This window comes from Zalophus californianus, chromosome 13, assembly GCF_009762305.2.
Source record: "Zalophus californianus isolate mZalCal1 chromosome 13, mZalCal1.pri.v2, whole genome shotgun sequence".
Taxonomy (NCBI): Eukaryota; Metazoa; Chordata; class Mammalia; order Carnivora; family Otariidae; genus Zalophus; species Zalophus californianus.
In genome coordinates, this window is record NC_045607.1 from 77,723,472 (window position 1) to 77,736,664 (window position 13,193).

The 13,193-nt window shown below is 42.5% G+C and overlaps 1 protein-coding gene across 8 annotated transcripts in view; it reads right to left on the reverse strand.

Moving 5' to 3' along the window:
* PCSK5 (proprotein convertase subtilisin/kexin type 5) overlaps window positions 1-13,193 on the reverse strand; it is a 470,351-nt gene that overhangs the window by 339,003 nt on the left and 118,155 nt on the right. For all 8 annotated transcript variants that reach the window (XR_003523749.2, XR_003523748.2, XM_027616047.2 and 5 more), the window contains exons 4-5: window positions 6,192-6,335; window positions 2,348-2,424 (exon numbers count right to left, since the gene is read on the reverse strand). Coding sequence is in view for 6 of the 8 variants with exons in the window: in XM_027616047.2 (XP_027471848.2) it covers window positions 2,348-2,424; window positions 6,192-6,335 (221 nt within the window). In the remaining 2 variants the exon portion in view is untranslated. The remainder of the gene's footprint in view (window positions 1-2,347; window positions 2,425-6,191; window positions 6,336-13,193) is intronic.

Here is a 13,193-nt window from a genome sequence, read left to right on the forward strand (position 1 = left end):
CAGTCACCGTCACCACTGAGAGTTTCAGTGCAAAAACTCACCATATGTGAATTCAGACAGCACTGCCTACAGGTTATGATACGTTTCTGGTTTCTACCTATAGCCCCTCTTGCCCCTCAATATCCTGCCCCCAAATACTTCGGGTGTTATGATGATCTAGTCTTTCCTGTAGCTTTCCTGTCCCTTTTTGCTCTCTACAGATGTTGATGGAATAAATCAAACTGATGCATATAGTATCGTACAGTTCTCCTATATGCTTGCCTCAAAAACACAAATTTCTTCCTATACCATTGATGTATTGGAGATCGCTGTAAGCATAATGTGAAATTTACATGTGTTGATGCACAGTTTTGTCCCAGAAACTCTAAGTGAATGTAGAAAATGCATCGCCATGGGAATACACAAAACCCACACAGCTACACACCCGAAAAGCACCACAGTCCACACCTGTCCACGTCTGCCGCTGCTACTCCCTGATTTCGAGTACCTCACCTTCCATCTTTAGTAACTGGCAAGTTGCCATGATTCCAAACGTCATCCTGGGCAGTGGGTGGGAGGCTAGGGGGGTGTCCTCCACTCTGCTTAATTTTCCCCTCGCCTCTCAACTGATTAATTTTCCTCCCTATTCTTTGTTCTTTTTCGAAATTTTCATCTCTTTTTTCCCCTCTTTTTTTCTCTTGCACACAGAGCGGCACGCATTCATATGTAAGAGCAGATGTAATGCGCACACACTTCCACAAGCAAACTTCGGGTGTTTCTCAAGATAAAGTGGCTCATTTATTATAATTTTACATATTTTGTAACCACTTAACATGGATACAACTGGGCTATTGTTTTTAAATAGGTCCCTACCATTTTGTGTGTGTGCATCACCGATGAAGTTTTTGAGTGCTGAGCTCAAATTTCACGGTCTTATTACTTGGCGGTTTTAGATTTTGCAGAGCGCAAGTGTTTTTAGGAAGGCTATGTGGCACTATAGCAGAATGAACTGTATATCGAAATTTATCAGTGGTGACTTTCTGGTACTGAAGCTTCAGGATTCTTCATCAGTGTTTCAGGCATTAGCCTGCATTGTCTCAAATTATGACCCTTGGTGTGAAATTTACTGTAACTTTAAGCAGTGTAATCTGGACAGCAATGGCCAGGACTGAAAGAAAATTATCCAGTTTAATTTAGGTCCCTTTCTTTTTTTGTTTAGAAGGCTCTGAAAAATTCTATCAAAATCAACTTATGCATTAATGCTTTCACCATTGAATCTGATCTGTAACATTTACCGACTTATTAGCAAATAGCATGCTTTCCACAGTAACTTTTTTGAGGCTTCTTTGTAGATGGTGAAAAGAGGAAAAAAAAAAAAAAGGAAAAAACCCATGTGCAGTCACAATTATCTAGGTCAGATGGTTTTATCTAAACTTATTGACTTAATCAAATCATACTTGCTAAGAAATTTTTTCCTAAAGAAAAACACAGGCTGGAAATAGCACGTAATAAATGGGCAAAACACCTCTTTTTGCTACCTCTGAGATTCCAGACTAAAACATGTAAGTAAAAATCGAAATGGTAGCATTTAAATCACAGCATTATACTGGAGGAGTTTTGGAGTAAAAGGAAAAAAGCTAATGTGATCTAGAGATTAGAAATATCTACTAATCCTTTAAAGAATCTGGGTCATCTTAAGCAAGAAAAAGCACTCCCATTTATTTTATGAAGAATGTTAAGATATTCCATGGTATCAAATGGATGTGCATTTTCATCTGCTCTCACAAGAACTACTGTACTAACTGGAGAGTGGAAGAGTGGTTTAAATGAGTTTCTATGGCTCTTGAATGTGAAGATAAGAAAGGTAATAGGTTCTGTACATGGCAAACCTTACAGGTATTTCACGTGTATTAGTAGAAAATACAATCACTGCAGAACAGAAGAACAAAGCAGCTAGTAAGAAAGCCCCTGGCAGAGACTTCAAGCACAGGAGTCAATGAAATTTGTTGAATTTAACAGAATAAAGTAACTCTTTTGGCGTACACATTGTTTTGCCTTTCCCTTTAGCACCCCATCCCCCAAAATGGGTCACTGGCCAATTACCTCATGGGGGCAATATTCCCCAGCTGTGCCCTCAAGATATGGAAATGCTGAGTCATTCCCCAGGGTTCTCTCTGCGACCATTCTTACCATGGAGACCACCCTTTTTATTACCCAGAAGCTTCAGTGAAAAGACACCTGTTCCCCCTGGAGCAAATTTATGGATCATTTGTTACCAAGGCTTTCTAAGAAAATACTTCCCTCAGCAAGAGGAGAAAACAAAAATCCTTGGCAGCCACAGGCCAGCCCCCCCTCAGCTGGGCCTTACTTGTTCTCGTTGCTTGCATCGTAACGAGGCATTGGGTCCAGGTCATTCCCATTCACGTCACAACTCGCCAGAGCATCCTACGGCCACAGAGGAGTGAGCAAGAGGAGACAGACGTTTAGTAATTAGCCATTAACATGGAGCCACATGCATTCTTAAACACATTTCCTCAAGAGAGTAATTAGATTAAATAATACATTCATGGTTCGGTGGCGTCAGGATGCCTTGTTCAGTAATAATCACTGTTGTATTTTCCTCCTTAAGGTGAAAAAATACTCTCCACAGACCAAGGAAGAACCCAGACCATTCTTGCCAACATATTTTCCCTCATCTCTGGAACTGACCTCTCATTCAATGCCTCTGAAGAGGTCCCCAGTGACCACCCTTTCGGTGAAGTATTCTTGGACTCTCTAGAAGCAAAGTGATTTATTTTCCAGGGATTCTCTCTCTATTCCTTACTTCATTTCTGGAGTGTGTAAATTCCTTATAATTCAAAGATTTTTGAGGATAATTCACAAATAACTGGCAAGCCGATTAAAAATCAGTATTAGAAATTTATTATATTAGGTATCGTGGTATCTCTATCAGGCAATAGCTGTCTGGTTTCAGATGTTGTATCTACTATAAAAGAGTCTGTAATTCAGACTTTTTACTAATACCCAATGATCCTCTGTCCCAACCAAAATAATGAACAAAGTTTTATTCTAGGCCAAGGCTTCAAAATGAGGCAAAAGCATCTCTGAGGCCAAAGCTGGATCTGTCTGTCTGCTTTTTGTGAAACACCTCCAAATTTCTACATTTCTTTCTTTTGATGTTCTAAATTTCCAAAAAGAAATTACTGGCTTATACCTTCACTCCAGTTTATGTCACAGTAGGTAGAACTAATTTAGACTGTTTCGTGTTTCGGTTTTAGTGAAAGCCAACGTGTTTTCTAGCTTTATCAAAGACTCTTGTTTCTGAAAATAATGTGTAGTACATAGAGTCTGATGTCTGGAGAAATTATGCAAAATACACAGGACATATAAAGGTGGTAGGTAAGTCCCTGCTTCTCATATAAAGGCCCCCCGTAGCCCCCCATACTGGTCACTAGAGCGTGAATGGTGTGTATCTAGTATAACTGACGAATTTTACTTATAAGGAAACAGAGGCCCAAGACAGGATAAGAACCTTGGTCAAAGGCATGAAGCAAACCAGCCTGTGGAACCAAGATTGGAACCCAGGCCATGTGCCCCGTGACCCCATCCAATGTGCTCTTCCCTACACTTCACCAGCTCCAACATCAGGACAACTGAGAAGCATCGGTACTGCTCATCACACAGATATGTTCTAGAGAATTCTCCTTCAAGGGGGAAAAAATGAAAGAGGCAAAGAATGCAATCATAATTAGGTTAAAGCCGTCTGTGTTTCATCAAATATATTCCTAGCTGGTGGGGGGCAGGAACACCCCATAAATACCACACTGTGGTATTTGACCAGAAAGACTTCTCTGCTAGGAGGCAGGTCCCCACACTTCTGTTCTTTATACGACCTGGGCTCAATCACTATAGCCTTCAGGCTCCAGCTTCTCCCCTCTTGAAGGAGGAGACCAATAGAAAATTCTTCTTAGCTCTCAAATTCTATGCTGTGAATGCCTGAGTGTGCTTGGAGGCAGGGTGAGAGCGGCCGCTCAAACGTTTTGTTCAAATGAGAACGAAATGAATGTGCAGTTCTTTCTCTCTCTCTCTCTCTCTCTCTTTAACCTTCGGGAAAAGTCATCTAATTTGGTGGAAATTGTTTCAATATGTCATTGTAAAAAATTAATTTGTGAAGTTTCTTGGCTGAATGTTTGACACAAAACGGGTGACGGGGGGAAGACTGTAAGGAAAGATTCAAGTGTGAGGTGACACTGGGGGTTTGTGTGGGTCAGAAATATGGGTCACTGTGAGCCAGTGGGAGTTTCTGGGGCACCAAGGAAGGGGCTTGGAGGTATTTTATTTGTAAAGATAAAATGGAGTCTCTTCAGGAAAATTGAGATTCAGTATCATGAATTAAGCGAGACTGAGCAAATAAGAAAGGAACATTGGAGAGAATATGGTGATCACTCTCTAAAAATGGTTTCATGAGAAGCTGGAGCAGTAGGGAAGGGGGGGCAGAGGAGACACGGAGGGGAGACCCGTGGTGCCCAGAAACCAAGCCTTCCCATGATGAGGTAGACGAAGATAGAGAGAGAGAGAGAGAGAGAGAGAGAGAGAGAGAGAGAGAGAGAGAGAGATATCAGATTTCAAGAAGGCATCATATCCCTGGTCTCTGAAACTTGGCCTTAAGGAAAAGGTCAGGTCCACTCTGAGTGAGCCCAGAACAATGTCCCCCAGGGCCGCTCTGTGTCCACTGAGGCAGCAAGCATGCTGGGATGGCGAGTCCTTTGTGCTGATGGGCAGAGGGACCTGCAGGGCAGGGCCTGCCGCATCATCCTCTGGCAGCTCAGGGCACAGGGTGGTGGGCTGGGCTTGCTGAAGTGCCTCCTTTAATGACCATGAACTGGAATATAGAAGACAAAAATCTGCGGAGACGGGGTCTTCCCAGGTATACAGCTCAGGATTCTCTGTGGGTCCCCTCTGTAAACACGGGGCAAAGCTTCCCGCCCCGGCCCATGACTTTCCTCCTTTGGGGTCAGTAAGAGTCCTGTAAGGGAAGTAAAGCAGACTTCACCATGATTTAGAGCTGTTTGTATTTTCAGGGGTAGGAGAGGAAACTGTAAGCGGCTAGAGAATCACTGATTTTAAGAGAAATTTTTTCAATACCAACATGAAATATAATTTAGGGACCCCTCGACACGGCCAAAATTTTGGAATTAAAAGGAATCGGGAAGGAAGAGAGGAGGGTGCGGGGGGAAAAGCGACTGTCGTTTAAGCGGCCTGTGGTGATATCAGTGTTCCTGGGTGGAAACAGTCATCACCAGAAAAGAGGTCTGAGGGGAAGTCAGAAGACGTGGGTGTGAGTGGGGTCCACGGGATTTTCTGCTGAGCCCTTATGGGAATCAGAGTTGTATTTACAGATAATAGGGGGGTCGTTGCAGGCTCTTTATAAGAGAAGAAATATTTTAGAGAGAACACTAAGGTGTCAGGAAACACAAATTTGGAGCCGACAGAGAATGGCATATTGAGAGATAATATGGCCCTCTCAAGTGACCTGAGAAAGGAGAAGCCAATGGAAGGAATGAGCTTGGAGGGTAGAGTTTAGAGAGATCACTGACACATTTCTAGGCAGTAGATATCACAGTGGTAGATGGAACCCAGAGGCCCAAGGGGCAGAAACTGACCCCAGTGTTCCGTGGACTCTGTGGTCTTGGGCTCATCCTACATCCGACATCCTCCTGGAGTCCTGGAATCACAGTTCCTTCTTAAGAGAGGGAACTGACTGCTTCCTAGGACTAGTAGGAGGCTGATCACTACTGTCCTTTGAAAAAGGGAGTAAAAAAAAAGAGAAAGAGACCAGTAGAAAAACTTGAGCAAAGTTCTAAGTACGCTTTTCTCCACAAAAGAAACAGAGTGTGTGGCGTGGCTTTGTGGGATGACTCGTTGAGAAGAGTGGTCATTATCAGGAGCAGATGGTGGTGGGGGTGGGGTTTCTGCTGCCTTATCACTTACTTTTTGTCATCAGAACATCAAAGGCACTTGAAAGTTGAAAGCAGTAGCTCACCTCCCTGTACTCAAGAGGGCGCAACTTTTTGTAAAATGGAAGCGAATACGCAGAGCCTACTGTATTTGCTAGCTGCCCTGTTTAGTAGTATTCCCACTTCTTGACAGTCCTCACACGCGTCCCGTTATTTCCCGGGAGGGAGGGGGTTCCGACCACAGCACACACTCACGTAGTTCTGCATCAGATCCGGGTGGGTTCTCTCAATGCCATCATCCAGGATGGTCACCACGATGTTTTTTCCCGTGTAGCCTCTCTTCCAGGCTCCTTCGATGTTCATGTCTGATTGGCAGGGATGTGTGTTGTCACTGCAGTGCTAAGGAAGGAGGAGGGAGAATTAGACAGTGCAGATGACTAATAATCAGAAGATGGGAAAATCACCTCCTTGTGTGGATAATGATTACGCTAACGGACATGTGGTGGTGGCCTGCAGAGCAGAAGCCCGGGTCTCTAGCACAATAACAAGAGAAGGCAGGAAGGGTAGATGTGCGGAAGGCGAGCGAACAGAAATCTTCTGCCTGCTCTGCCCTGTGGTAACGCCACAGATCCTTTGAAAAAAATAGAGTCAAATAAATTCCATCCCAGCAGCACAATAAGGGATGTATCATTTTATTGTTAGCACGTACTGATGACACAGAAGAAAGCATTGTAACATTTCATTTATAAACCCAAACTAGGCAGCTGAAGAACACACACTGGATAATCTCTTAACCAGGCCCCTGGAAGCCAAGCTAGCCAAAACTGAGAACTCAGGCAGCTTTCGGACAGTGTCAGCCAGAGGGGTGCTCCCGTCAGAAACCCACGAAGGAGGAAAAAGTAACAGTTTCATCAAATTTCTTTTGCTGAATTAACCACGGCTATCGTATCATGATAGGTAGGGGGCAGGCATACTCAGCCAGTGGTACTTGGAGAAGGGAACGAGGAAGCGACAGGAAATGTGTGTGAAGGATTCAGAGGGCAGGCTGGAGAAACATCAGATCTTAGCCTGTTAGGCTCATAGTCATTTCATTCCACAATGGCTACAACATAGAAACATAGCAAGAAATGCACGAAACCATCAGCTCTTCCTGACATACTAGCATCCATCCAACCCACACGATGGCCCCCTCCAAGTCCATCTCTTTGAAACACCCCTCTGAGCAGTGTTGTTTCCCAAGTTCTTAAGACTTCGTAGAGGAACAAAGGAAAAAAGACGTGCTATAACATAATGCCATCGTAGCATGGGCCACCCCAGATCGTACCATTCTCCATTTTCTTCCTGCATTTCTAACAGTTCAGCTCTTCAGGAGGGGGAGAGAATGCGAGCTTTGTAGGCCCTGAGCGTAATGGAGACCCCACTGCCACCAACTCATCTAACATATACTTTACTGAGCACCTACTACACGCGAGGGTATGACGGTAAGCAGGCAGATAAGGTTCCCGTCCTCATGACCACTCTGAAGGGAAGACACAGATAATAAACCAACAATACCATGCAGAGCCCTCCTTGGGTTTTTAAGGAATGAAAGAGGGTGATAGGATGGTGAACGCCAAGGGACCAGAGCACACCACTCTAGGTGGGGTGCGAGGTGGAGCCTTTGGTCTCCGGAAGTGAAATCAGAGCTGATGCAGGACCGGTGAGAAAGAGCTGCTCTGCCCAAGAGCCTAAAGATAAGCGTCTTCTCGGTAGACGACACAGTAAATGCCAGGGTAATGTACGGTGGGCAACAGCTTAGCACACTGAAGACAGAGAAAGAAGGTGGTGTATGGCTGAAGCTCAGGGAATGAGGGAAAGAATGGCCTGGAAGACAGCCAGTTAGAAGGGGAAGAGCGGTCAGCCCATCCAGGGCTTTGTAGGCACGACTGGGCTTTTATTCTAACTACAACCTAAATGAATGGAAGCTCATCTCTTTCCAAACTTCATCCATCAAAATCCGATGCTAACAAGAGACAGATACCTCCAACAGCCCTGGACAGGAATTTGTAAATTTATTCTCCAAATGAGACTGCCTTCCATTGAATGTTATCAACACACCTGATAGTTTCAAGGATTCATTCTAACAAAGGGTGTACCCATTTTTCACCACAGGTAATAGCAATTTCATAGATGGGGGCTTATATATTTTCTGAACATCTGTATCTTTTTCTCACCTCCTTGACTTCTTTCTGGCATTTGAGGCCCTGCATACACACACACACACACACACACACACACACACACTCTCTCTCTCTCTCTCTCTCTCTCTCTCTCTCTCTACTATGACACTGACCCAAATTCCGCTTTCTCCACCTCTCCTTAAGTTTTCCAGGCACAGCTCAGCCCCTACACCTCTCCTCACAAAGGCTTCTCATGGCCTTCAGCTGACTCATCGGTCTCTCCCCTATCCCTGAACTCAAGGATACAGACACACACACACATTCTGTCCTATACAGTCCAACCCCTACTTAATAAATTCTGCTGAACTGCTCTTGACTGTTGAATCTTGTGTGTGAATTTTGTCTTATCGATTGTAAGCCCCTGGAAGACTATGCATTAAACCAAGTCTAACCTAAGACCAGTAAATATTGGGCTGACTGATCACATGCATGAGGGCATATCCTCAACCTCGTTTCCAAGGTCACAACTGCTATCATGCTCACTGCTCCAACCTCGTCAGAGATACCTAGCCAGCTAATGCTTGGCTAATGGAGATGTTCATGAAAGAAATAGTGTAGATTTCCGAAAGGCCTACGTTTCCCAGAAGTCTCCTTCTGGCCAAGAGTGTGGGTCTCTCCTCACCAAACACTTTAATGTAACACAAAGCAAACTTGATAGGTTTCCATGTCATTTGCCCTTTCTCAGAACCTGTTCTGGCCACCTGTGGTATCGTTTGTGACATGAAGTAATGTTAATGTGGCCAAGAGGTGGGCTGGAGGAAGGAAATGCGCAGGAAATGGGTAACCCGCAAATGGGATAACCATCCTGAAGTGGAGGGACGCTTCCTGAAATTGTAATTATGAAAATTGAAGAAAACCAGCTGTCTATGGAAAACATGTGTGTTAAAAGTGGAGCAATTATGTTTCTTTCTTCCACTTCTGCTTCTGTTGAATCTGACTTTAACAGATTAAATATTTTTGTACCATCTTTTTTTCTTTTCATCTGCCAACATGGGAGGGGAAGGAGGGGAAATATCCAATTGATACTTTCATTTGGATAATCTAATATAGCAAGTAGCCAACATGTCAAAAGAAAATGAAATCAGGGCCTGAGGTGTTTTCTGCAAATGAGTAATAAGGCCAGAGGACCCTTAAATCAGAATCCTAAATTCTGAATGTGATCTTTAGATTTTCTTAACACACATTTCAAGTGGTCTAGCCTTCCAAACATGTTTCTGATGCGTTTGTTTCATACACCCAACATATCCAGAGAGCAAAGACTATAGAATATACTGATGCCAGTCAACAATGACCAAAGAGGAGAATGAATTAATCACTTCCTTAACTGCCTCCTTGAAATGGTCTTTAGACTGGGTTCTATTTACTTGACCAGGAATCTATGTTACAGCATCACCCAAAGGCAAAAAGAACATAGCTTAGCCCTGATTTCCTCAGACATAGTCAATCAATGTGGAGAAGATCTCGGCCGGAGCTGGAACTCAAGATTAGTTTCCGGAAATGTGTTACCACATATGTAGTCCATAGACTGGTATTCACAAAAGAGGCCAGTCAGACCCTTCCAGCATATCTGAAGATGATGCAAACCACATATGTGCACAGTATGAGCAACATAAATACTTATAGTAAATGTACGTACCTTCGTTTCTGAATAATGTACTGTATTTTCAATGATGGTCTATGCACAGGGGACTAAATATTTAGAAATGACACAAAATGGAAAATACCTGCAGAAAACAATGGTTGCCAGCTATGTCTCCCATGCCTTATCCATAAAAGCTTTTATTCTTTTTAGGAATGCATTTTGAGAGTTTGCTCTGTGGACCTTGGAAATGGCCTTTTCCATACCCAGGTTATGAGCTATTCCGCTTAAGGAGTAGCACAGAGGACCAGAGGGGAATGGAGGGAAAACTGAATGGGAAGAAATCAGAGAGGGAGACAAACCATGAGAGACTCTGGACTCCAGGAAACAAACTGAGGGTTACAGAAGGGAGGGGGGGTACGGGGATGGGGTAACTGGGTGATGGGTATTAAGGAGGGCACGTGTTGTGTAGAGCACTAGATGTTATACGCAACTAATAAATCATTGAACTCTACATCAAAAACTAATGATGTACTATATGTTGGCTAACTGAACATAATAAAAATAAAATAAAATAAAATTACAAAAAAACCCTTCATAATGTACCATATGTTGGCTAATTGAACATAATAATAAAAATTTAAAAAAATAAATAAACAAACCACTCTGGGTGTGTCTGCTTTTCTTGTGTCTTCATAAACACATCAGTGTTTGTTCAATGAAAGAACAGTTGATACTAAAAATAAACACCTTTGTTATATTCTCATGATCCTTTTCTTGGTGGACAGGTGGGGGGTGACTCTCAATGTCATTCTTTTTAAGCATCTCCAAGTTCTGAAGGTCTTCAATGGACTGCCAATTTATATGCTGTCAACAGCCCACTAACATTGAAAACATCTACTGTTATCATCAATATAGTGACTCCTAAGACTGCATCTCTGAGTATACACTGTTAATAAGAATGCAGAATACCCCAAAATTCTGTTTTATGGACAAATTCAAAAAGATATCTAGTCAACTTAGTAAAGTGTATATATACTTGAAATTCTTTGTAGAATCTGGAGTCCAAAAGATGTAAGAAATTGAAAAACAAAAAAAAACAACAACAACAACAACAAACCAGAATCGATACTCCCCCTTAAGGGAAACAGAACTGACACCTACAAGATCCTTACCATGGCCAAGCCTTGGACTAATCACTTTATGTGGTCTAGTTTCACTTAAGACTCAGAACAACTGTTTGAAGGAAGTACTTTTATCATCTGCTTTTAACAGATAAAAAAAAAAAAAAAGTGGGGCTTAATCAGCTTCAGTAACCTTCCAGAGTTCACACAGCTAGTCAATATTAAAAGTAGGATTCTAAAGGAAGCAGTCTGACACCAGACCACAGGGTTATGGAAACTCTTCTGTTAAAAGTTAAAACAGAAGGGGCTTAGAGGAAGCCATAACATGTGCAAAGTCAGGAGTAGGTAAGGAGTAGATGTTGGACAATATAGCCCCAATAAAGAAATTCAAGTCACAAATCTCACTTGCCTTAGCACTGTGATCAGTGCATTCAAGGGATAAGGTAGAAGACAGTTGAGTAAGACTTTAGCGACCTAATTTTTCCCAATTCCACTTATTCCAACACATCTTTTAGGAAATTGCAAAGTTTCTATTTTTTATAGTTAAAATAATGGAGAGTTCACTTCTTTGCTAAATAGCCAAAGATGAGCCAGTAAATAAATTCTTTTAAAGATTTTATTCATTCATTCATTCATTCAATTATTCATTCAGAGGGGAAGAGAGAGAAAGAGAGAGAGAGAGGAGGGACAGAGTGAGAGAGAAAGAGAATCCAAAGCAGACTCCACACTGAGTGCAGAGCCCAAAATGGGGCTCCATCTCATGGCCCTGAGATCATGACCCGAGCCAAAATCAAGAATCTGAGGCTCAACTGACTGAGCCACCCAGGCACCCCTCAATTCATAAAAAAAGAAAATTCCTTTGGGTCACCTGGCTGCCTCATCAGAAGAGCATATGACCTTGATCTTGGGGTCGTGAGTTCGAGCCCCACATTGGGTATAGAAATTACTTAAAAATATATATAAAAAAATAAATAAATGAACTTTTAAAAAAAAACCCTTATTTGTAGTGTTTGCTAATTTCCATGGTGTAAATACACACATCATGGTGAGTTTTAAACTATCACACTCCACAAAATTCCTGAATGTGTAATAGTAAGTTCTCATGAGCTCTCCGAAGGCAGATCCAAAACACCACAGGAAATGGCTCACTCCACTGTTAGTTAGCCTTGCTCCATTTAAGATGAAGCTGTCCCTTCCAATGGGTCTGACATTTGCTTCTCAGTACTTGGGAACTACTGGTAAGTACCTAGGCTTAGTTGTCCCCTTCACAGTTTCAATCATTTTAATTCTTCTTGACTCTGTTTGGAGAAGGTCTTTCTTTAACCTTTCTTTCTCAAGGCTACCTAGAGCTATTGGACTTTGGGCTTTTGTGAGGCCATAAACTGATGGCTCTTCATGGGATACATGAAAGAGAGATTCTATGACTCCAAAACCAAAGATGACTTCACAGATTTTTGAAAATCTCAATTAATCCAGGGAAGTCCTAACACATTTACTACTCTATTTATGAGTCATTCTGATGGACTTGAAATCCTTTGTTATCACACACATGAAAAAAAAAAAGATGTCCCTGGTTAAAAGAGATCCAACAACCAATTATTCAAGGATGATTATTCAATCTGTAGGTTTTCCAGAAATTCCAAGGAAGCCCAGCATGTTTCAATAACACCAAATTCAGCACAGTAACTATTACAGCTGGGAGAACCAGAAAGGTTAAATTCCATCTTTGTTACTTTCCAGTTACATTGACTTTGTTAAATTCCCTAAATTCTTAAAAACTGATCTGTAGTTTGAATGCAGAGAATTGTCATAAAGATTAAAGAAGATTAAGTACATAAGAAATGGCTGTGTTATTACAGTCCTGTTGTTGATGAGAGCACAGTCAGAGGAGGCATAAGGGTACCCAATAGTTTACAAAAGAACACTGAGAGAGAGAGAGAGAGAGGAGGGAGGGAGGGAGGGAGAAGGGGGGAGAGGGAGGGGGAGGGGGGGAGGGAGAGAGGGAGAGAGGGAGAGAGGGAGAGAGGGAGAGAGGGAGAGAGGGAGAGAGGGAGAGAGGGAGAGAGGGAGAGAGGGAGAGAGGGAGAGAGAGAGAGAGAGAGAGAGAGATTACTACAAAATAATAAAATAATGGTTTTCTTCATTGTCTGGAAAGGCAAGTCAGACAAACTTGAAGGGGCAATTGATCCTTTGTAAGGATAGCTGTGATTACCTGAATATTTTACATTTGTGGCTGTGGGTCTAGAGACGAGGGATGAGGTATGGGAGTAGAGAACAGTGTCCAACTACTCTGTTACATTGGTCAGATGGCCTCCTATGAATCATCACACATGTT